The sequence below is a fragment of the Symphalangus syndactylus genome, chromosome 6, assembly GCF_028878055.3.
Source record: "Symphalangus syndactylus isolate Jambi chromosome 6, NHGRI_mSymSyn1-v2.1_pri, whole genome shotgun sequence".
NCBI lineage: Eukaryota > Metazoa > Chordata > Mammalia > Primates > Hylobatidae > Symphalangus > Symphalangus syndactylus.
This window is the reverse complement of record NC_072428.2, coordinates 46,791,950-46,815,807: the sequence shown is the minus strand read 5'-3', so window position 1 is coordinate 46,815,807 and position 23,858 is coordinate 46,791,950. Positions and strand designations below refer to the sequence as shown.

The window sequence follows — 23,858 nt, the reverse complement described above, 5'->3', positions numbered from 1 at the left end:
TCCCTCAGCCTCTGGAGTAGCTGGGGACTACAGGCACCCACCACCATGACTGGCTAATTTTTTGTATTTTTTTTAGTAGAGGCGGGGTGTCACCGTGTTAGCCAGGATGGTCTCGATCTCCTGACCTTGTGATCCACCCGCCTCGGCCTCCCAAACGAAGGGAGGAATCTTTAAAAAATTTAAAATACTTAAATTTATAAATAAATTTCTTTTTTTTTTTTTTTTTTTTTTTGAGACGGAGTCTCGCTCTGTCGCCCAGGCTGGAGTGCAGTGGCGCGATCTCGGCTCACTTGCAAGCTCCGCCTCCTGGGTTCACGCCATTCTCCTGCCTCAGCCTCTCCGAGTAGCTGGGACTACAGGCGCCCGCCACCACGCCTGGCTAATTTTTTTTTTGTATTTTTAGTAGAGACGGGGTTTCACCGTGGTCTCGATCTCCTGACCTCGTGATCTGCCTGCCTCGGCCTCCCAAAGTGCTGGGATTACAAGCGTGAGCCACCGCGCCCGGCCAATAAATTTCTTTAATTACAGTTGGAAAAAAGTAAAGTCTGCACTCCTTCCTTCCTTCCTTCCTTCCTTCCTTCCTTCCTTCCTCCCTCCCTCCCTCCCTCCCTCCCTCCCTTCCTCCCTTCCTCCCTTCCTCCCTTCCTCCCTTTCTCCCTTCTTCCCTTCCTCCCTTCCTCCCTTCCCTCCCTTCCTTTTCTTTCTTTTCTTTTCAACGGAGTCTTGCTCTGTCACCAGGCTAGAGTGCAATGGCGCAATCTCGGCTCCCTGCAACTTCCACCTCCTGTGTTCAAGTGATTCTCCTGCTTCAGCCTCCCAAGTAGCTGGGACTACAGGCGTGCGCCACCATGCCCAGCTATTTTTTTTTTATTTTTAGTAGAGATGGGATTTCACCATGTTGGCTAGGATGGTCTCAATCTCTTGACCTTGTGATCTGCCTGGCTTGGCCTCCCAAAGTGCTGGGATTACAGGCGTGAGCCACCACACAAGGCCGCACTTTTTTCTTTATCAATAAGTGTTAGTCACAGGTTCATTGTAACTGGCTAGATTTATTATTTCACTATCTATATATATATCTCGATATAAAATCACAATTTTATATCAATACCAGTATAGATATAGATATATCTTAGTGTGGACATTTAGAAGGGAAAAAACCACCATGGAGGGACTGTGGAGTCATACTGACATGAGTTCAAATCCTGATTTCTCTATGTATTGGTTTTGACTGTTAATTGTTAGTGTTTTTTCTTTGTTTGTTTTTGTTTTTGTTTTGTTTTTTGAGAGGGACTCTTGCTCTGTCACCCAGGCTGGAGTGCAGTGGCGTGATCTTGGCTCACTGCAACCTCCGCCTCCCAGGTTCAAGTGAGTCTCCTGCCTCAGCCTCCCCAGTAGCTGGGAATACAGGCGTGTGCCACCGTGCCCGGCTAAGTTTTTTGTATTTTTAGTAGAGAGGGTGTTTCATCGTGTTAGCCAGGATGGTTTCAATCTCCTGACCTCGTGATCCACCCGCGTCGGCCTCCCAGAGTCCTGGGATTATAGGCTTGAGCCGCTGCACCCGGCCTGTTAATGTTTTTTAAATTTTCTGATTGCTAAGGAAACTGATGTTACTTCTTCAAACCTGAGTTCCCATTTATACAATGAAGGCAGTAAATATACCTGCCTTACAGAATTATTGTGAAGATTAAATGAAGTAACACATATCAAGTGCGTGGTCCAGTACTCAGAGTAACTACTCAATAAAAGCTCATTTCTCTCTTCCTTTAAATATGTAAATATTTGTCAGATTTTACCTTTAATTTAATGGCATTCTCTTTCACTCTCTCAGATAGTTATGACCAGAGTGCATTACAGGCAGTTCAGCTGGAAGATGGCACCACAGCTTATATCCACCACGCAGTGCAAGTCCCGCAGTCTGACACCATCTTGGCAATTCAGGCTGATGGGACGGTGGCAGGTCTGCACACTGGGGATGCTACAATTGACCCTGACACCATCAGTGCTTTGGAACAGTATGCAGCAAAGGTATAGCATTTCACAAGGTCAAGAATGTCCCAGATATAGCTTCTTTATTTTTCATGAAAAGAAAAGAAAACAAAAAAGTACACCTCATCAAAAAAACCTGGCCAATTTTGGCCGGGCGTGGTGTGATGGCTCACGCCTATAATCCCAGCACTTTGGGAGGCCAAAGTGGGAGGATTGTTTGAGCATAGATACCTGTCTCAAATTCAGAAATTAAAAAAAGAAAAAGACACTAGCAATTCGAAGTCAAAATCAGTCAATATCGAAGAGATGAGCATTTATCTTAAGTGTAGAAAGATTGGAAAAAAAATAAGGGAATGGAGTAAAGGCTTATAGAAGAGAAATGAGTGGCAGGTAATTCACCGAAAGATGTACAAGGTTGAAGGGCTATAAAAGAAATAATAAAATATAAAATGGAACTGCTTATGAATTAACAAGTAGGAACTATAGATTAGGAAAAGTAGAGTCTCAAGTTTTATATCAAAAGAGCTGACTTTTTCCCCCCTTCATTGAACATGTATCTCTCATATAACTTAAAAGGTTTTATTTCACTTTTGTTAGGGAAATTTTTCTTTTTCTTTACAAACAAAATAAATAGAGACAGGGTCTTGCTCTTTTGTCCAGGCTGTTCTTGAACTCCTGGGCTCAAATGATCCTCCTGCCTCAGCCTCCCAAAGTGCTAGGATTACTGGCGTGAGCCACCATGCCCAGCCTATTATGGAAATTTTCTTTTTTTTTTTTTTTTCTTTTTTTTTTTTTTTTATTATACTTTAGGGTTTTAGGGTACATGTGCACAATGTGCAGGTTTGTTACATATGTATCCATGTGCCATGTTGATTTCCTGCACCCATTAACTCGTCATTTAGCATTAGGTGTATCTCCTAATGCTGTCCCTCCCCCCTCCCCCCACCCCACAACAGTCCCCGGAGTGTGATGTTCCCCTTCCTGTGTCCATGAGTTCTCATTGTTCAATTCCCACCTATGAGTGAGAACATGCGGTGTTTGGTTTTTTGTCCTTGCGATAGTTTACTGAGAATGATGTTTTCCAGCTTCATCCATGTCCCTACAAAGGACACGAACTCATCATTTTTTATGGCTGCATAGTATTCCATGGTGTATATGTGCCACATTTTCTTAATCCAGTCTATCATTGTTGGGCATTTGGGTTGGTTCCAACTCTTTGCTATTGTGAATAGTGCCGCAATAAACATACGTGTGCATGTGTCTTTATAGCAGCATGATTTATAGTCCTTTGGGTATATACCCAGTAATGGGATGGCTGGGTCAAATGGTATCTCTAGTTCGAGATCCCTGAGGAATCGCCACACTGACTTCCACAATGGTTGAACTAGTTTACAGTCCCACCAACAATTTTCAAATATACACAAAAATAAATGATAATGAGGCCCCATGTACTTTTTTCTTTTTTTTTTTTTTTGCAAGCTTCTCCCTGAACCATGTACTTAACCAGCCCAAACCATTATCAAAATATAAAACGTTTTAAAGCTTTATTTTATTCCTATAGGTGTCCATTGATGGAAGTGAAAGTGTAACAGGTACTGGAATGATTGGAGAAAATGAGCAAGAGAAAAAAATGCAGGTATGTAAAGCTACTTTTTAATATAAAAATCTATCTTAGCATTTCTGCCCTTCTGTGGATGAAAGCAAGAATAGGTAACTCACTACCTCTCTAGGAAAATCTCACCAATTCAGAAAAACAATGTATGTATTGGGCAGCAGCTTTCTCAAACTGCCTGAGGTCCCAGTGTTCATTGGTGGATACAAAATGATGCTAAAGAAATGGAAGTATCACAGAAATCCAGTTGAAGCTTGTGTGCTGGATTCCAAGGCAGTTTTCTGGACAAGGCAGTTGTGGAGACCAGGTGACCTCCTGACTGCCCCCACCCATGGCATGGCAATTTGTGGATATTTTTTTTTTTTAGGACTTCATCATGACTCTTTCTAAATAATTCTCACTGCTTTGCTTTTTATATTTTTAAATTTCTTCTTCCAGCTGATTCCCTCCATATTTTCCTTTTCAACTTCTGAAGGGAGAGTCCAGCCTAGTTAATCTTGGACAAAGCTGTTTATACTTTTTCTACCAGACTGCTTCCCGGTCTGCAGGTGGCCTGTGGGCTGGCTTCCCATGGTTCAAATGTTCACCCTGGGTCCAGTCATTGGCTGCCCCTTACCTGAGTAACAGCCTAGAGCACCAGTGCTTCTAAAAGTTTTGTAGTAAGTACAAAGTAGTCACAGGTGCATTCTTGGGTATCTCCTACAATCAAAAATTCAAAACTTTATGTTATTCAAGAATTGTTTTTGTGTTAGGGGGGATGTTCGTGTGGAGGATATGCTTGGAGCTTATATAATCATTGTAGTACATTCCTGCTTTAATGCTGCTCTTTATTTTCTCAGCAATTTTCTCTAATATTTTGTTGACTGTTCCTTTATAGTAGTTTTTTTTTCATTCTTCAGAGTTTTGTTATATTTAACTCCTAAAATTACTACTCAGGGTCACATTTATAACCTTGAGCATTAACATGACCACTTAGTGACATTGAGTGATACTGTTAGGGGTTATTTTACATTTATACTAATAGTGATAAAATAACAGGAATCACTGAAATCACTTGTAGAAATACGGTTCTGGCCGGGCATGGTGGTTCATGCCTGTAATCCCAGCACTTTGGGAGGCTGAGGCGGATAGATGACTTGAGGTCAGGAGTTCTAGACCAACTTGGCCAACATGGTGAAACCCTGCCGCTACTAAAAATACAAAAAATTAGCCAGGTGTGGTGGCTAGTGCCTATAATCCTAGCTACTCAGGAGGCTGAGGCAGGAGAATCGCTTGAACCGAGGAGGTGGAGGTTGCAGTGAGCCGAGATTGCGCTGTTGCAGTCCAGCCTGGGCAACAAGAACGAAACTCTCAAAAAAAAAAAAAAAAAAAATTATGCTTCTACACATTGCTGAATAGCCAATATTTCTGTTTACCAGCTGAAGTGATGTCACAAAGTGGCAATAGAATAAACACAGTTTTCAGTTCACTAAGCCCATCAGCTGTGATGCTGTGTGATTCTTAGCAAAATTTTCAGGTCTCAATTCATATTCATATTTTGTGAATGAAATGAGACTTTAAGGCAGGTGTGGTGGCTCACACCTGTAATCGCGATACTTTGAGAGGCTGAGGTGGGAAGATTGCTTGAACCCAGAAGTTTGAGACCAGCCTGGGCAACAAAGTGAGACTCCATCTCTACAAAAAATTACAAAATTAGCAAGGCATGGTGGTACACATTTGTAGTCACAGCTATTTGGGAGGCGAGGGCAGGAGGATCCCTTGAGCCCATGGTTTGAAGTTACGGTGAGCTGATTGTGCCACTGCACTCCAGCCTAGGCAACAGAGCAAGACCCTGTTCTCCCCCACCTCCCAAAAAATGAGACTTCAGTATTTTTTGTACAGCTGTATGTCAGATCCACCTAAGTCAACCTCTACTAAGATGCAAACACAGGGTAAATATATGCGGGAGTTATAGGTCAGTGGCTTGGAGTGTTGGAGTGGCCCAGTAAGTTCTCTGTCTTATTGGTAACTGACAACTACATTTTAAAATAATAGAATATTTTAAAGAAAAGCAGTTGTAGGCTGGGCGCGGTGACTCACGCCTGTAATCCTAGCACTTTGGGAGGCCAAGGCGTGTGGATCACCTGAGGTCAGGAATCTGAGACCAACTTGGCCAACATGGCCAAACCCCATCTCTACTAAAAATATAAGAATTAGTTGGGTGTGGTGGTGTGCGCCTATAATCCCAGCTACTCGGGAAGCTGAGGCAGGAGAATCACTTGAACCTGGGAGGTGGGGGTTGCAGTGAGCCAAGATTGTGCCACTGCACCCCAGCCTGGGCAACACAGTGAGACTGTCTCAAAAAAAAAAAAAAAAAATTTCTGAACTCAGAAACGTAACTAGGAATTCAGAACTGCTGAGGCAAAATGTCGTAAAAAAACCCCATTACTCTTTTTTTTTTTTTTTTTTTTTGAGGCGGAGTCTCTCGCTCTGTCACCCAGGCTGGAGTGCAGTGGCTCGATCTCGGCTCACTGCAAGCTCCGCCTCCCGGGTTCACACCATTCTCCTGCCTCAGCCTCCCGAGTAGCTGGGACTACAGGTGCCCGCCACCACGCCTGGCTAATTTTTTGTATTTTTAGTAGAGACAGGGTTTCACCACGTTAGCCAGGATGGTCTCGATCTCCTGACCTTGTGATCTGCCTGCCTCGGCCTCCCAAAGTGCTGGGATTACAGGCGTGAGCCACCGCACCCGGCCCCAATTCTTTTTTTTTTTTTTTTTTAAGATGGAGTCTCACTCTGTTGCCCAGGCTGGAGTGCAGTGGCGCGATCTCGGCTCACTGCAAGCTCCGCCTCCCGGGTTCATGCCATTTTCCTGTCTCAGCGTCCGGAATAGCTGGGACTACAGGCGCCCACCACCATGCCCGGCTAATTTTTTTTTTTTTTTTTTTTTTTTGAGACGGAGTCTCGCTCTGTCGCCCAGGCTGGAGTGCAGTGGCGCAATCTCGGCTCACTGCAAGCTCCACCTCCCGGGTTCACGCCATTCTTCTGCCTCAGCCTCTCCAAGTAGCTGGGACTACAGGCGCCCGCCACCACGCCCAGCTAATTTTTTGTATTTTTAGTAGAGACGGGGTTTCACCGTGGTCTCGATCTCCTGACCTCGTGATCCGCCCGCCTCGGCCTCCCAAAGTGCTGGGATTACAAGCGTGAGCCACCGCGCCCGGCCCGCCCGGCTAATTTTTTGTATTTTTAGTAGAGACGGGGTTTCACTGTGTTAGCCAGGATGGTATCGATCTCCTGACCTCATGATCCGCCCGCTTTGGCCTCCCATAGTACTGGGATTATAGGCGTGAGCCAGCGCACCTGGCCAAAAAATCCCATTACTCTTTATCTGTAGACATATTACTATTTGGTATTCGTACCAGTAGAGAAATAGAAGACTATTGAATGAGATTCTTTTTTTTTTTTTTTTAACTGTAGGTTTTTTCTCCTTTGCCTTTTGTACCTCTTCCTTACAGACTAGATCTGCAATGTCCAATACAGTTGCCACTAGCCATATGTGGCTGTTAAGCACTTGAAATATGACTAGTCCAAATTGAGATGTGCTGTAAGTGGATTTTGAAGACATAGTACGATAAAAATAATGTAAAATATCAATAATTTCTTATATTGATAACGTTGAAATGATAATATTTTGGACATATTGTGTTAAAATAATTACTATTAATTTCACCTGTTTCTTTTAATTTTTTTCAATTGGTTACTAGAAATTTTTTTATTATTATATTTATTTATGTATTTTGAGAGGGAGTCTTACTCTCTTGCCCGGGGTGGAGTGCAGTGGTGTGATCTTGGCTCACTGCAACCTCCACCTCCCGGGTTCAAATGATTCTCTTGCCTCAGCCTCCAGAGTAGCTGGGATTACAGGCATGCACCACCACACCCAGCTAATTTTTGTATTTTTAGTAGAGATGGGGTTTTGTCATGTTGACCAGGCTGGTCTCGAACTCCTGATCTCCAGTGATCAACCCACCTCAGCCTCCCAAAATGCTGGGATTACAGGTGTGAGCCAACATGCCTGGCATTTTTTTTTTTTTTTTTTTTTTTTTGAGATGGCATCTCGCTCTGTCACCCAGACTGGAGTGCAGTGGTGCGATCTCAGCTCACTACAACCTCCACCTGCTCAGTTCAAGCAATTCTCCTGCCTCAGCCTCCCGAGTAGCTGGGACTACAGGCACACGCCACCATGCCTGGCTAGTTTTTTGTATTTTTAGTAGAGACAGGGTTTCACCATGCTGGCCAGGCTGGTGTCAAATTCCTGACCTTGTGATCCGCCCACTTGGCCTCCCAAAGTGCTGGGACCACAGGTGTGAGCCACCATGCCCGACCCCTATTTTATTTATTTATTATTTTATTTTTGAGACTGAGTCTTGCTCTGGAATGCAATGGTGCAGTGTTGGCTCAAGTGATCCTCCTTCCTTGACGTCCCAAAGTCCTGGGATTATAGGTGTGAACCAATTTGCCTGGCCAGAATTTTTTTTTTTTTTTTGAGATGGAGTCTCACTCTGTCACCAGGCTGGAGTGCAGTGGCGTGATCTCAGCTCACTGTGACCTCTGTCTCCTGGGTCCAAGCGATTCTCCTGCCTCAGCCTCGCGAGTAGCTGGGACTACAGGCACATGCCACCACGCACAGCTGACTTTTGTATTTTCAGTAGAGACGGGGTTTCACTATGTTGGCTAGGATGGTCTCGATCTCTTGACCTGGTGATCCACCCACCTCAGCCTCCCAAAGTGCTGGGATTACAGGCGTGAGCCACTGCACCCAGCTCAGTAAATTTTTAATTACATATGTGGCTTGTGCTTGTGACTCATTATATTTCTCTTCATTAGTGGTGGATCAGAAGTTCATGACTTCACCATTCTCTAAAACAATTAATTACCGTATTTGAGGTTGAGAACCTAGTACTTGGTTTTTTGTGGTTTTTGTTTTTTGAGACACGGTCTTGCTTTGTTGCCCAGGCTGGAGTGCAGTGGCCCGATCTCAGCTGACTGCAGCCACTGCCTCTTGGGTTTAACCGATTCACCTGCCTCAGCCTCCTGAGTAGCTGGGATCACAGGAGCGTGCCACCATGCCTGGCTAATTTTTTATATTTTTGATAAAGAAATATTAAAAAAATGTTTTTTATATTTCACCTTGTTGGCCAGGCTGATCACAAACTCCTGACCTCAAGTGATCCACCTGCCTTGGCCTCTCCAAGTTCTGGGATTTCAGGTGTGAGTCACCGTGCCCAGCCTGAACCTTGCTTTTCTAAGTCTCTTTTTTTCTACCTCTAAAAGAAAGATATTAATTAGATCCATGATTATCTTAGGGGCAAAAGGGTTTTTTTTTTTTTGAGATGGAGTCTTACTCTGTCGCCCAGGCTGGAGTGCAATGGCCCGATCTCGGCTCACTGTAACCTCCACCTCCCAGTTGAACTCCTGACCTCCAGTGATCCACCCACCTCAGCCTCCCAAAGCACTAGGATTACAGGCGTGAGCCACCGCACCCGGTCAAAGATATATATATATATATATTTTGAGACGGAGTCTAGCTCTGTCGCCCAGGCTGGAGTGCAGTGGTGTGATCTTGGCTCACTGCAAGCTCTGCCTCCCGGGTTCATGCCATTCTCCTGCTTCAGCCTCCCAAGTAGCTGGGACTATAGGCGCCCACCGCCACACCCAGCTAATTTTTTGTATTTTTAGTAGAGACAGGGTTTCACTGCGTTAGCCAGCATGGTCTCCATCTCCTGATCTCGTGATCCACCCGCCTAGGCCTTCCAAAGTGCTAGGATTACAGGCGTGAGCCACCATGCCTGGGCACCAAAGATTTTTTTAAGATAATATTTTTAGTAGTTTTTTTAATTCAGGGAAAGTACAAAGAAGAAAACCCAAAATGACCCATAATCTTACTCTATATATCTATTTTACATATTTTTAAATATAAAAGTAATCATGTTTATGTTTAGAAAATCCAAATAGTGGCCGGGCGCGGTGGCTCAAGCCTGTAATCCCAGCACTTTGGGAGGCCGAGGCGGGCGGATCACGAGGTCAGGAGATCGAGACCATCCTGGCTAACACGGTGAAACCCCGTCTCTACTAAAAATACAAAAAAAAAAAATTAGCCGGGTGTGTTGGCGGGCGCCTGTAGTCCCAGCTACTCGGGAGGCTGAGGCAGGAGAATGGCGTGAACCCGGGAGCCGGAGCTTGCAGTGAGCCGAGATCGCGCCACTGCACTCCAGCCTGGGCAACAGAGCGAGACTCCGTCTCAAAAAAAAAAAAAAAAAAAAAAAGAAAATCCAAATAGTATAGATTAGTAAAAATAAAAAGTGAGGGATCTACTGCCTGATAGTGATTATTGTTAGAAATCTGCTTTGTTTTTGTTTTTTTTTCTCTCTCTCTCTTTTTTTTTTTTTTTTGAGAAGGGTCTAGCTCTGTCACCCAGACTGGAGTACAGTGGCACAATCTTGGCTCATTGCAACCTCTGCCTCCTGGATTCAAATGATTCTCATGCCTCAGCCTCCCAAGTAGATGGGATTACAGGCTTACACCACCATGCCCAGCTAATTTTTGTATTGTTAGTAGAGACAAGGTTTTGCCATGTTGGCCAGGGCCTCAAGTGATCCACCCGCCTCAGCCTCCCAAAGATTATAGGCAGGAGCCACTGTGCCTGGCCTTGTTTTTGTTTTTTAATCTTCCTGGCAGTGCTGATGTGTCTCATGGTTCTTTAAAAGTTCCTCTGGTGCCACACTTCTAGGATTGTTTCCTTTCTTCAAAGAGAACACATTTTTAAAAATTCAAGTTGTTTTTATTTTATCCTTCCCCAAGAATATAGATTATTTACATCATACAAGTTAACAAACACCAGATTGTAAGTTATAGCTGCCATGTGCATTACACCATTACAGTAAATGGGATTATAAGTACTAAACCAGACAATACAATGCAATGTTTATCCTCAACCCAACTGAGTCTCTCACCCTATAATTACAGAAGCTCTGCCAGTTAGGTCTCACTGGACTGCAGCATCCTGAAACCTCGTGGGTTAATAGCTTGAGCTCTAGAGCCAAACTCCTTCAAATCTCACTTCCGAGCTTTTGACCATGGGCAAGTTACATTACTTAGCCCCTCTAAGTCTCATTTTTTCTATTTGTAAATCATAGATAATACTGAATTCATTGGGTAGCCATGGGGGCCAATTAGACAGTATACGTAAAGCAGCCACCACAGTGCATCACATAAATGCAACTGCTCAATAAATGCCAGTTAGCCTCTTTATTATTGAGGTCACCTTGGAATTTAATCTTAGCTCCAGTCTTGTATCTACCTCTGGAATTTGCACCTCTTTAGAATATAATGATCCTAGGTGCTAATGTAATTAGCACCTCCTAGAATGTTTAAGCCCGAAAGGACTTAGGTTATCTGTCTAGTATGGGCTTTTCAAGCCCTGTTTTTTGAGGTATCAGGAGTCCTGTCAGGGACTAGCAGATCTCTGATCCACCCTCATCTGCCAAGGCCAGCAGCTCCAGTTCCTTTGTCTGTTTTACACAGTAGCATGCCATGTAAGATTTTATCTGCCAAAGACATTTGACTCCTTCAGAAAAGAAAAAAACATTACTGACTTAGAACAATGTGTTTTTTTTTTTTTTTTTTTCTGAGACAGAGTCTCACTCTGTCACCCAGGCTGGAGTGCAGTGGTGCAATCTCGCCTCACTGCAGCCTTTGCCTGCCGGGTTCAAGCGATTCTCCTGCCTCAGCCTCCCGAGTAGCTGGGACTACAGGCACCCGCTACCACGCCCAGCTAATTTTTTTGTATTTTTAATAGAGATAGGGTTTCACTGTGTTAGCCAGGATGGTCTCGATCTCCTGACCTCGTGATCCGCCTGCCTCAGCCTCCCAAAGTGCTGGGATTACAGGTGTGAGCCACTGCACTTGGCCCTTTTTTTTTTTTTTTTTTTTTTGAGACAGAGTTTCACTCTTGTCACCCAGGCTAGAGTGCAATGGCGTGATCTTGGCTCACTGCAACCTCCGCCTCCCGAGTTCAAGCAATTCTCCTGCCTCAGCCTCCTGAGTGGCTGGGATTACAGGTGCCTGCCACCACGCCTGGCTAATTTTTGTATTTTTAGTAGAGATGGGGTTTCACCATGTTGGCCAGGCTGGTGTCGAACTCCTGACCTCAGGTGATCCGCCTGTCTTGGCCTCCCAAAGTGCTAGGATTACAGGTGTGAGCCACTGCACCTGGCCACAGTATGTCCTTTATAGACAGGCAGATAGGCCCTACATATCTTGCACAATGTTACATGATGAGTTTATGGCAGAGCTAAGGTTATGTCTTTTTGTTTGTTTGTTTGTTTGTTTGTTTGTTTGTTTGTTTTGAGATGGAGTCTCGCTCTATTGCCCAGGCTGGAGTGCAGGGCATGGTCTCGGCTCACTGCAAGCTCTGCCTCCCGGGTTCATGCCATTCTCCTGCGTCAGCGTCCTGAGTAGCTGGGACTACAGGCACCCGCCACCACGCCTGGCTAATTTTTTGTATTTTTAGTAGAGATGGGGTTTCACCGTGTTTGCCAGGATGGTCTCGATCTCCTGACCTCATGATCTGCCCGCCTCGGCCTCCCAGAGTGCTGGGATTACAGGCGTGAGCCACTGCGCCCAGCCAAGGTTATGTCTTAATTCTCAGAACATACATTAAGTTTAAATACCAGTGAAGTCATTTTCTATACATGGCTTTTGGAAGCTGATTAGTATTTCACTGGTGTTAGCTTCAAAATTGCCCTTGAGAGTTTTCCCTTGTGATAACATATCAGATTTCTGTTTCTTTGACAGAGACTGCACATATCTCATGCTGCATAACCCTGAAGTACCTATTATAGTTTTGGTCTTTTAATTTAGCTTTTGAGTTTTGGATTCTGTCCATTTTTGCCCCTAAAACATCTGTAGGATCAGCTATTGATTTCTATTCCACAGTCATTATCCTAGGTTCGTTTTTATCACTTCTTTCCTGCATATTTATGATTATACAAACTTCTTTTGGTCTCCCTACCTCATTTGTCTTTTCAGTCGGTTCCCCGCTATTACTGTAGTTCTCTTTCTAAAACGCAGATAGCCAAGCATGGTGGCACGCGCCTGTAGTCCCAGCCGTTCGGGAGGCTGAGACACAAGAATTGCTTCAACCTGTGAGGCGGAGGTTACAGTGACCTGAGATTGCACCACTGCACTCCAGTGTGGGCAACAGAACGAGACCCTGTCTCGAAAAAAATTAATTAACTAATTAAAGTAAAACACAGAGGTGATCTTGGCTTGTCCCTTACTTAACATTTTTTAATACCTTCCTTTGGCTTTCATTGTCTAGGCTTGCTGTCAGGGTAGTATTTATTGCTTTTCACAAACTTGGTCCTAAACTTTCATTTTCATGAAACTCGTTCTATTATGTAAACATAATACTCTCATGTTGTTTCCGCTTCTTCTAGATACACTCCAAACCTTTGACCATACTATTCCTTCTGCCTGGACAGCACTCCCCAGTCCTCTTCTTCAGTCTTCAAATTTCACCCCTAGACAGCTTGCCCTAACCTACATCTCCCTACTTTTGCTTTTTGCCCTGTTAGATCTTTTCATAGACTCCTGTGATAGCAATTATTATATTCTATTATAATCATTCATTAATAGCACAGTTTTACTAGCTAGACTGAGAGCCCTACAAAGGCAGGAACAGTATTTTATTTATCATTTTAGAAAGTAGGTATTTAGCCAATCATTTATTAAACATTTATTATTTTAGAATATTGTGATAGGAATTGGTAGGGAGTTATGATGGAGGGATAGGTATAAAGGGTAGTTAATTGGAGATAGAGTAAGAAAGTAGTAGATGCAAAGCAGGTTCCAAATAGAAAAAAAAAAAAACACATTTATTTGGGAATTGAGAAGGTAAATGTTAGCCTAGATTGGAGATAAAGAGCTTTGCAAGGAAACATTTCCAATAAAAGGGGAGGGAATCCTATCACACCCAAATACTCTGCATTGAGATAAAAGCCAGAATGGCTTTTTGACTTTGTCTCCCTGACCTTTTATTTTTCCAACTACTGTATACTGTGGGTCATTGCTATTTTTATAGTTTTCTTTCCAGAGGTTCCTTTTGTTAGTTGGGTGTTTGTATAGGTATTCATCCTACTGTACTTTGTGAGAATGCCTTTAAGAGAGGTCTGTTTTGAGTAATTAGATACTAGTGGAAATAATTCTGTTGGACACTGCCCTTACTTATAATTCTCATAGCATGCCAAATGCTAGTGACTTCAGCTGGCTTAGAAATAAGAAACCTTGCTGTTGTCACCTATGTCCCCACCCCACAGGCGCACAGAGACCTCAGTAGTTCTCCCTAAACTGAATTTTCTGACCCTTATTTTACTACCCTAAGTTCTTAAAGTCTCCACTATAGACATTAAGAATGGGAGCAAAAACAAGTACATTTTTGGAAAAAATATCCAATACTTATCATTGGTTAGGAATTCAACATTGTTTCATTGGCTTAACTAAATTAGATGCCAAATTCTTGGTATATGTTTCATACCAGAATCGAAGCTTCTAATAAATTGGCCTAGGAGGAAGCAATAGAATAACAGAAAAGATTCAGATATGAGTCTTTCTGGAGTTATTTGCTGCCACTACCCAGTCTGAAGGTGTGAGCAGCTGGGCTTAGTTTGGCAGATGTGGAAAGGTAGTAAGCACTTTCATTTCATAGCGCTCTTAGAAAGGAGGGGAAGAGAATAGGAAGAAGAGTCCATTTCTCTTAATTTGGAGTCTTTCGTCAGTTGAAATCTGCCTTTACAAATCATATAAAGCCTGATGACAATTCTACTAAAATAAAACTCTACACTTGTATATGTATTCAGAAAACACTGGGCTGGGCATGGTGGCCCACACTTGTAATCCAAACACTTTGGGAGGCTGAGGCAGGAGGATTGCTTGAGGCCAGGAGTTCAAGACCAGCCTAGACAGCATGACAAGACTCCATCTCTACAATTTTTTTTTAAAAAACAAGCTGAGTGTGGTGGTACACACCTGTTGTCCTAACTACATGGGAGGCTGAGGCAAGAGGATCACTTGAGCCCAGCAGTTGGAGGGTGCAGTGAGCTGTGATTGTGCCCTGTACTATAGCCTGAGTGACAGAGTGAGACCCCGTCTCTAAAATAAATAAAAATAAAAAATACTGAATGGAAATAGACCAAGAAGTTAACAATGATTTTCCCTGGATGGTGGAATTATAACACACTTGAGCTTGTTTTTTTCTTTTTCTTTTTTTTTTTCTTTTTTTTTTTTTTTTTTTGAGACAGGGTCTCATTTGTTACCCAGGCTGGATGGCAGTGGCACAATCTTGGCTCACTGCAGCCTCAACCTCCTGGGTTCAAGCAATCCTCCTGCTTGATGACAGGCTGGGATGACAGGCACGCACCACCATGCCCAGCTAATTTTTATATTTTTTTTGTAGAGATGGGGTTTTCCCATGTTGCCCAGGCTGGTCTCCAACTCCTGGGCTACAGTGATCCACCTGCCTCAATCTCTCAAAAGTGCTGGGATTACAGACGTGAGCTACTGTGCCTGAAAGAACTTTTTGTTCTTCACTATGGTATCCAGACTCCTCCAGAGTACATGTGTTGCTGTTACAATACATGAAAAAAAAAATGAAGTTATTAAAATAATAGTTGATTTTTAAAGGATTCATACAGGCTCTTCTGTTTTCATGAGCAATAAACAGAAACTGATCTTTTTGAGACAGGATCTCATTCTGATGCCCAAGCTGGAGTGCAGTGGGGCGATCATAGCTTACTGCAGCCTTGACCTCCCAGGCTCAGGTGATCTTCCCACCTCAGCCTCCCAAGTAGCTGGGACCACAAGTACACACCACCACACTAAGCTAGTTTTTTATCTTTTGCAGAGATGGGGGTCCCCCCATGTTTCCCATGCTGGTCTCAAACTCCTGGGCTCAAGCCGTCCTCCCACCTTGGCCTCCTAAAGTGTTGGAATTATAGGCATGAACTGCTGCATTTGGCCTAAGAAATTTTTTGTTCTAATAATATTTCATTTCCATTTCTTATAGTTTTATTAAGATATATTTCACACACTAGCTGGGCACAGTAGTACATACCTGTAGTCCCAGCTATTCAGGAAGCTGAGACGGAGGATTCTTTGAACCCAAGAACTTGAGTCTAGTGTGGACAACATAGCAAGACTCCAGTCTCTTAAAACGAAACAAGAAAAAGATAACATTTTACATACTTTTTTTTTTTTTTAATTTTTTTTTTTTTTTTTTTTTTTTTTTTGAGACGGAGTCTTGCTCTGTCGCCCAGGCTGGAGTGCAGTGGCACGATCTTGGCTCACTGCAAGCTCTGCCTCCCGGGTTCACGCCATTCTCCTGCCTCAGCCTCCCGCATAGCTGGGACTACAGGCGCCCACCATCACGCCTGGCTAATTTTTTTTGTATTTTTTTAGTAGAGAAGGGGTTTCACCATGTTAGCCAGGATGGTCTCGATCTCCTGATCTTGTGATCCGCCCGCCTCGGCCTCCCAAAGTACTGGGATTACAGGCTTGAGCCACCGCGCCCGGCCTTTTTTTTTTTTTTTTTTTTTTTTTTTGAGACGGAGTCTCGCTCTGTCGCCCAGGCTGGAGTGCAGTGGCGCAATCTCGGCTCACTGCAAGCTCCGCCTCCCGGGTTCACGCCATTCTCCTGCCTCAGCCTCTCCGAGTAGCTGGGACTACAGGCGCCCGCCACCACGCCCGGCTAATTTTTTGTATTTTTAGTAGAGACGGGGTTTCACCGTGGTCTCGATCTCCTGACCTCGTGATCCGCCCGCCTCGGCCTCCCAAAGTGCTGGGATTACAAGCGTGAGCCACCGCACCCGGCCCCGGCCTTTTTTTTTTAATTTTTGAGACAGGGTCTTGCTTTGTCACTGTAATTTTTTCTATTTTATTTCTGTATTACTTTTTTGTTTATTAAGACAGGTGTCAGCCGGGCGTGGTGGCTCACACCTGTAATCCCTGCACTTTGGGAGGCTGAGGCAGGCAGATCACGAGGTCAGGAGTTCAAGACCATCCTGGCTAACACGGTGAAACCCCGTCTCTACTAAAAACACACAAAAAATTTAGCCCAGCGTGGTGGCGGGTGCCTGTAGTCCCAGCTACTCAGGAGGCTGAGGCAGGAAAATGGTGTGAACCCGGGAGGCGGAGCTTGCAGTGAGCCGAGATCGCACCATTGCACTCCAGCCTGGGGAACACAGTGAGACTCCATCTCAAAAAAAAGAAAAAAGAAAAAGACAGGTGTCTCACTCTGTCACCCAGGATGCATTGCAGTGGCACAAACACAGCTCGCTGCAGCCTAACCTCCTGGACTCGAGCAATCCTCTCACCTCAGTCCTCTGAGTAGCTGGAACTACAGGCAGGTGCTACCATGCACAGCTGATGTTTTTGCATTTTTTGTAGAAACGGGGTTTCGCCATTTGCCCAGGCTAGTCTCGAACTCCTGATCTCAAATGATCCCCCTTCCTTGGCCTCCAAAAGCGCTGAGATTATAGGCTTGAGACACTGTGCCCAGCCTACATACTGTTTATTTATTTATTTATTTGTTTGTTTGTTTAAAATGGAGTTTTGCTCTTATTGCCCAGGCTGGAGTGCAATGGCACGATCTTGGCTCACTGCAACCTCTGCCTCCTGGGTTCAAGTGATTCTCCTGCCTCAGCCTCCCAGGTAGCTGGGATTACAGGCATTCGCCACCACACCTGGCTAATTTTTTTTTTTTTTTTTTGAGACGGAGTCTTGCTCTGTTTCCCAGGCTGGAGTGCAGTGGCATGATCTTGGCTCACTGCTTCTTCCACCTCCCGGGTTCATGCAGTTCTCCTGCCGCAGCCTCCCTAGTAGCTGGAATTACAAGTACACGCCACAACGCCTGGCTAATTTTTATAATTTTTAGTAGAGACAGGGTTTCGCTATGTTGGCCAGGCTGGTCTCGAACTCCTGACCTCAGGTGGATCTGCCCACCTCGGCCTCCCAGAGTGCTGGGATTACAGTCATGAGCCACTGCACCCAGCCCTAATTTTGTATTTTTAGTAGAGATGGGGTTTCACTGTGTTTGTCAGGCTGGTCTCAAACTCGACCTCAGGCGATCCACCCATTGTGCCCGGCACAGCCTGCACACTTTATTTATTTTTATTTTTATTTTTATTTTTTTTTTTTTGAGACGGAGTCTCGCTCTGTCGCCCAGGCTGGAGTGCAGTGGCGCGATCTCGGCTCACTGCAAGCTCCGCCTCCCGGGTTCACATCATTCTCCTGCCTCAGCCTCTCCGAGTAGCTGGGACTACAGGCGCCCGCCACCACGCCCGGCTAATTTTTTGTATTTTTAGTAGAGACGGGGTTTCACCGTGGTCTCGATCTCCTGACCTCGTGATCCGCCCGCCTCGGCCTCCCAAAGTGCTGGGATTACAAGCGTGAGCCACTGCACCCGGCCTAGCCTGCACACTTTAAATTTACCCATTTAGAGTGTACAGCTGAGTGGTTTTTAGTAAATTCAAAAAATTGAACAATTATCACAATCTTAATTTTAGAACTTTAAAAATACCCCTGAAAAGAAAAATTTCTTGTAATTCTGTTCATATATTTTAGTGGTATGAATCCTTTTATAAATCTTGTGACATTTTCAGGGTGAACCTAGCACTGTCAGTTATGAAGGCATATAAGACACAGTTCTTGACTTTAAGTAGCGGATAGACTAATAGGGAAGAAAAGGAAATATAAATGTCTTTACAACAAGACAGTTGATTCAAGTTTCACACCAGTGATATAAGCTAAATATCACAGGTTTGTTGAGGAAGTGAAGAATCATCTGTGTTTGGAATGATGAGAACAGGCCTCATGGAAGTAGGGAGATGGAATTTTCTAGGCAGGAAAGATGTGGAATTGTATTATTCTTTGTATAGGCACTTTTCAGTCTATAATAAACATCTTCCTTTTGCCCATTGGGAATTATGCATACTTTTTTTTTTTTTTTTTGAGTCAGATTCTCGCTCTGTCTCCAGGCTGGAGTTCAGTGGCATGATCTTGGCTCTCTGTAACCTCCACCTCCCAGGTTCAAGTGATTCTCCTGCCTCAGCCTCCCGAGTAGCTGGGACTATAGGCACGATCACCACCATGCCCAGCTAATTTTTATATTTTTAGTAGAGATGGGGTTTCACCATGTTAGCCAGGATGGTCTCGATCGCTTGACCTCGTGACCCTTGGCCTCACAAAGTTCTGGGATTACACGTGTGAGCCACTGCACCTGGCCTATGCATACTTTGATACAAATATATTATCAACAGATCTACCTTTGTTCAGAAAATTATCGTCTGCAACATTTAATGAACATACCACAATATGGGGATGACAAAATAAATAGCTTGTAATTTAACAATTACACTGAGATCTCTGCTGCTTGTTTTTTAGTTGATTTATATTACAAGGAAAAGTCAAAGTCTTTCTATATTCTTGTCATCTAATGCAGGGTACTTCTCAATTCCCCCACCATTATTCTAGTCTCTGTAACTCCTCCTTTCTCTGCCTTTACCATTCTGGGATGTGTGTAATTGTAGTAGGTCATTACCCAGAATTATATGCCATGTGTGACAGTCTGCAGAGATAGGAAGTTGCAACACTGTCACCACATGGCCCACAGAGTAGAAAGTCATTCTACAATTTTTATGGTACCTTAATTTCTATTTTAAAAAACCTTTAAAAATCAGTATTTGGATTTTTATGTCATTACATCCCAGAAAAATGATCTTCTAGTGAATATAAGTACAGAGTAGTATCATATGGATTGTAATGTTTCCTACAGGTGACTGAAATGAGCTAATTCCCCCCTTTCTCATTGCTTTTGAAATTGAAAACACTTTTGACATTGTTTTTAGGACACAGGTTCTAAAAAAAAGCAGGTAGACGGATCACTTGAGTATATCAAGGAATACCTGCATCCAATGAAGATGCTACTTAGGTTGTTTTTCTAGAGTAGGAATAGGTCTGTGAGCTCCAGCTGTGTATTTCTGTGACTGTCCTTTTGACTACTGTACTTTCAGAGTCACTGACTTCAACCATGCAATGGAATTAACCTGACCAACTCAGGGTGAAAGAGTCCTAATAAAGTGATGACCTGAGATTGGAAACCCACATAACAGTTTTGTCTTTTTAATTCTGAAAATCATGATTTATCTATTTTATTTCTGTATTATTGATTGATTGATTGATTGAGACAGGTCTCACTCTGTCACCCAGGCTGGAGTGCAGTGGTGCAATCATAGCTCACTGCAGCCTTGACCTCCCCGGGCTCAGGTGATCCTCCCACCTCAGCTTCCCAAGTACCTGGGAACCACAGATGCACCACTACACCTGGCTAACTTTGTAATATTTTTTTGTATAGAGACAGAGTTTTGCCATGTTGCCCAGGCTGGTCTTGAACTCCTGGGCTCAAATGATCCACCTACCTCTGCCTCCCCATGTGCTAAGATTACTGGCATGAGCCTCTGTGCCTGGCTTAAGTAATTTAAGTAATACTATTTGTTTTATTTAGATTGTTTTACAAGGACATGCTACAAGAGTAACTGCTAAATCTCAACAGAGTGGAGAGAAGGCATTTCGATGTGAATATGATGGATGTGGAAAATTATATACAACAGCTCATCATCTCAAGGTATATATAAAAGAACTGTTCTATCTAGTTATGAGAATACCTAGGATATTAAATACTAAGATCATATTTTTGTGTAATTCAAATGCCGCTGTTTTCTCCCAGTTATCAAGATACTGGCACTTGGTCACACTCATACACAGACATGTAAAAACCTATGCAGACTTTAGAGACTGTTAATGTTTTGAGGGCTTGGACTGTGCTTTTTTCATCTCTGTATTCCTAATGTCCAGGATACTACCTGGCACATGGTAGATACTCTACATATTTGAATATATGTTGTCAAGTATGAAATCCATATAATTATATGAGAGATATGTGTGTAATCACACATCTCTGTTAATTCACTGAAATCTAGCAAAGGTTGGTGTTAATTTGGCTTTTAAATATTTGGGCTAAGGCTGGGCGCGGTGGCTCACGCCTGTAATCCCAGTACTTTGGGAGGCCGAGGTGAGTGGATCACCTAAGGTCAGGAGTTCGAGAACAGCCTGACCAACATGGTGAAACCCTGTCTACTAAAAATACAAAATTAGCCGGGCGTGGTGGCAGGCGCCTGTAATCCCAGCTGCTCGGGAGGCTGAGACAGGAGAATTGCTTGAACCCGGGAGACGGAGGTTGTAGTGAACCAAGATTGCACCACTGCACTCCAGCCTGGGAAACAGAGCGAAACTCCATCTCAAAAATAAATAAATAAATAAATAAATAAATAAATAAATAAATAAATAAATATTTGGGCTAAGTATTTTTATTTCACTTGCTGCTATACATAACAGAACATACCATGACTCAATAATAGCTAAGATTTGTTAAAGAACTTTCAGTGTGTCACGAAGTGTGCACTTAGCATATCTGGAGTAGTGGCCCTGGGGCCCATCTTCACTATTTATCAGTAACCCTTGGCATGTTAGTTGACCTCTTAGTACCTCATTTTCTCATCTATAAAATTGGATCCTAAGAGTTATCTCCCTCTCAAGAGTGGTTGTAAAAATTAAATAAGTTAATACCATACACGTAAAGTACTAAAAAGAGTGGCCTGATGTGGTAAATTTTCAGTAAATGTTAGCCATTGTCATTGTTACTCATTTGTCATGGCAACCCTCTATGGTAGATACTATTGCGTCCCCACTTTTCAGAGAGGCCTTTGAGGCTTAGAGAAGGCAAGTGCCCATGGCCACACCACTAGGCAGTGGTGGATCCTTGCCTCAGATCCAGGCCCCTCTAGCAGCAGCCTCCACACTCTTAACCTTACGTTGTGTAGTTTCTACCAGCCCCCTGCTTCTAGTTTCTCATCATGTGTATGTTTCATGCAAACACCTTTGACCACTCGAGAAAGCTCAGACCTCAAACGTTCCTGTTCCCTACTTAAAATGTCAGTAACCACCTCTTAATATTTAACATTTAGGTCTATATTGAGAACTATTGGGCTATCGTTTTTGTGAAGTTACCTTTTTTATAAGAAAAAAGCATACAACAAAATCATTTAGCAGTGTGGGAAAAAGTAGGTCTGTGTTGCAACCATCTTCCTGAGGAATACGAAAAGGAAATAGAATCATGCCTGCATTTTAATCACAGGTCCATGAGAGGTCACACACAGGAGATCGGCCTTATCAGTGTGAGCATGCAGGCTGTGGGAAGGCATTTGCAACAGGTAAAAGTATGAATTTTGTTTTTTTCTTGGTTCCAATTAGGGGTCAGGTAGAGACAGGCTAGTGGAAGGAACTGCTGACCCCTTGGCTGTGTCTGAATCTGCAGAAGCACATGATTAGTTTTTCAGTCTCTCTCACAACTGCCTTTCATCCTGCTTGCTCTAGACCCCTCTCTGTTCTTTTCTCCACTCACCTGTCTCTGCCTGCTGTGTTTTCTTTTTCTTCTTTTTCTTTCTTTTTTTTTTTTTTTGAGATAGTTTCACTCTGTCACTCAGGTTTGGGTGCAGTGGCAGGATCTCAGCTCACTGCAACCTCCGCCTCCCAGGTTCAAGCAATTCTAGTGCCTCAGCCTCCCGAGTAGCTGGGTTTACAGGCGCTCGCCACCATGCCCGGCTCATATTTTGTATTTTTAGTAGAGATGAGGTTTCGCTATGTTGGCCAGGCTGGTCTCAAACTCCTGGTCTCAAGTAATCCGTCCGCCTCAGCCTCTCAAAGTGCTGGGATTACAGGCGTGAGCCACTGCACCTGGCCTGCCTGCTGTGTTTGATACTTTTCACTCCTCCACATTCTGTTTATTTTAGCGCGAAAATAAAAGCCAAGCTTTAAAGGCTGTCATAGACTGTAACATCAGGACAGGCCTTAGCAATGGGATGAGGCCTTTGCATCCAGCAGGGCTGGGACTGGCACCAGGCCTGCTGACTTCCATTCTTCTTTCCATGTCTTGATTCCACTTTGAGCTTTTGGGGTATGAGAACAGCTGATAAAACTGAGGCACTTTAGAAAAGAAACACACAACCTCTTTTAGACAGAAATGAAACTATTGAATTTTCAGCATGGCAGTCCTGAGCTATGATACTTTTGTACATTTTTTTGTTTGTTTTTGAGACGGAATCTCACTCTGTCGCCCAGCCTGGAGTGCAGTGGCGTGATCTCGGCTCCTTGCAACCTCCGCTTCTGAGTTCAAGCGATTCTCCTGTCTCAGCCTCCTGAGTAGCTGGGACTACAGGCGTGCACCACCACACCTGGATAATTTTTTGTATTTTTAGTAGAGACGGGGTTTCACCATGTTGGCCAGGCTGGGCTCAAACTCCTGACTTCAGGTGATCCGCCCGCCTTGGCCTCCCAAAGTGCTGGGGGTGCAGGCGTGAGCCACCGTGCCCGGCCCTTTTGTACATTTTAAATAGTTATTCTGTGTATTTGCCAAATATTTTATACTTGGTATTGACTATATTTTTCAGTAGCTTAATCTCAGTGTGCATGTTTAGAGGAGTATTGTGTAATTAAATTTCTTTTGATTTTTTTCTTAAAGGTTATGGATTAAAAAGTCATGTCAGAACTCATACAGGAGAAAAGCCATATCGGTGTTCAGAAGATAATTGTACTAAATCTTTCAAAACTTCAGGAGATCTACAGAAACACATCAGAACTCATACAGGTACTAGTGGAAACAGAGTGTCGAATTCTTTTTTTTTTTGAAACGGAGTCTGTCTCTGTCACCCAGGCTGGAGTGCAGTGGTGCAATCTGGGCCCACTGCAAGCTCCGCCTCCTGGGTTCACGCCATTCTCCTGCCTCAGCCTCCCGAGTAGCTGGGACTACAGGTGCCCGCCATCACGCCCGGCTAATTTTTTGTATTTTTAGTAGAGACAGGGTTTCACTGTGTTAGCCAGGATGGTCTCAATCTCCTGACCTCATGATCCACCCACCTCGGCCTCCCAAAGTGCTGGGATTACAGGCGTGAGTCACCACACCCAGCCTAGGCCAAGAATTCTTAATCTGCAGGGACGGGACTTGAGGAAAGAGCCTCTGGAAGAGTTTCAGGAAGTCAATATCAAAGACTTCTCTTAAAACCCTGAAATTCCATATGACTTGCTGTTTGTGCATGTCTGCTGCTTTTCAGGG

General features: G+C 43.7%; 1 protein-coding gene across 17 annotated transcripts in view; it reads left to right on the top strand.

The window, feature by feature from the left end:
- The window catches only part of ZNF143 (zinc finger protein 143), a 71,755-nt gene that overhangs the window by 17,668 nt on the left and 30,229 nt on the right, over positions 1 to 23,858 (top strand). For all 17 annotated transcript variants that reach the window (XM_063641112.1, XM_063641115.1, XM_063641111.1 and 14 more), the window contains 5 exons: positions 1,829 to 2,025; positions 3,548 to 3,622; positions 20,196 to 20,315; positions 21,885 to 21,960; positions 23,268 to 23,393. In XM_063641112.1, coding sequence (XP_063497182.1) covers positions 1,829 to 2,025; positions 3,548 to 3,622; positions 20,196 to 20,315; positions 21,885 to 21,960; positions 23,268 to 23,393 — 594 coding nt within the window. The remainder of the gene's footprint in view (positions 1 to 1,828; positions 2,026 to 3,547; positions 3,623 to 20,195; positions 20,316 to 21,884; positions 21,961 to 23,267; positions 23,394 to 23,858) is intronic.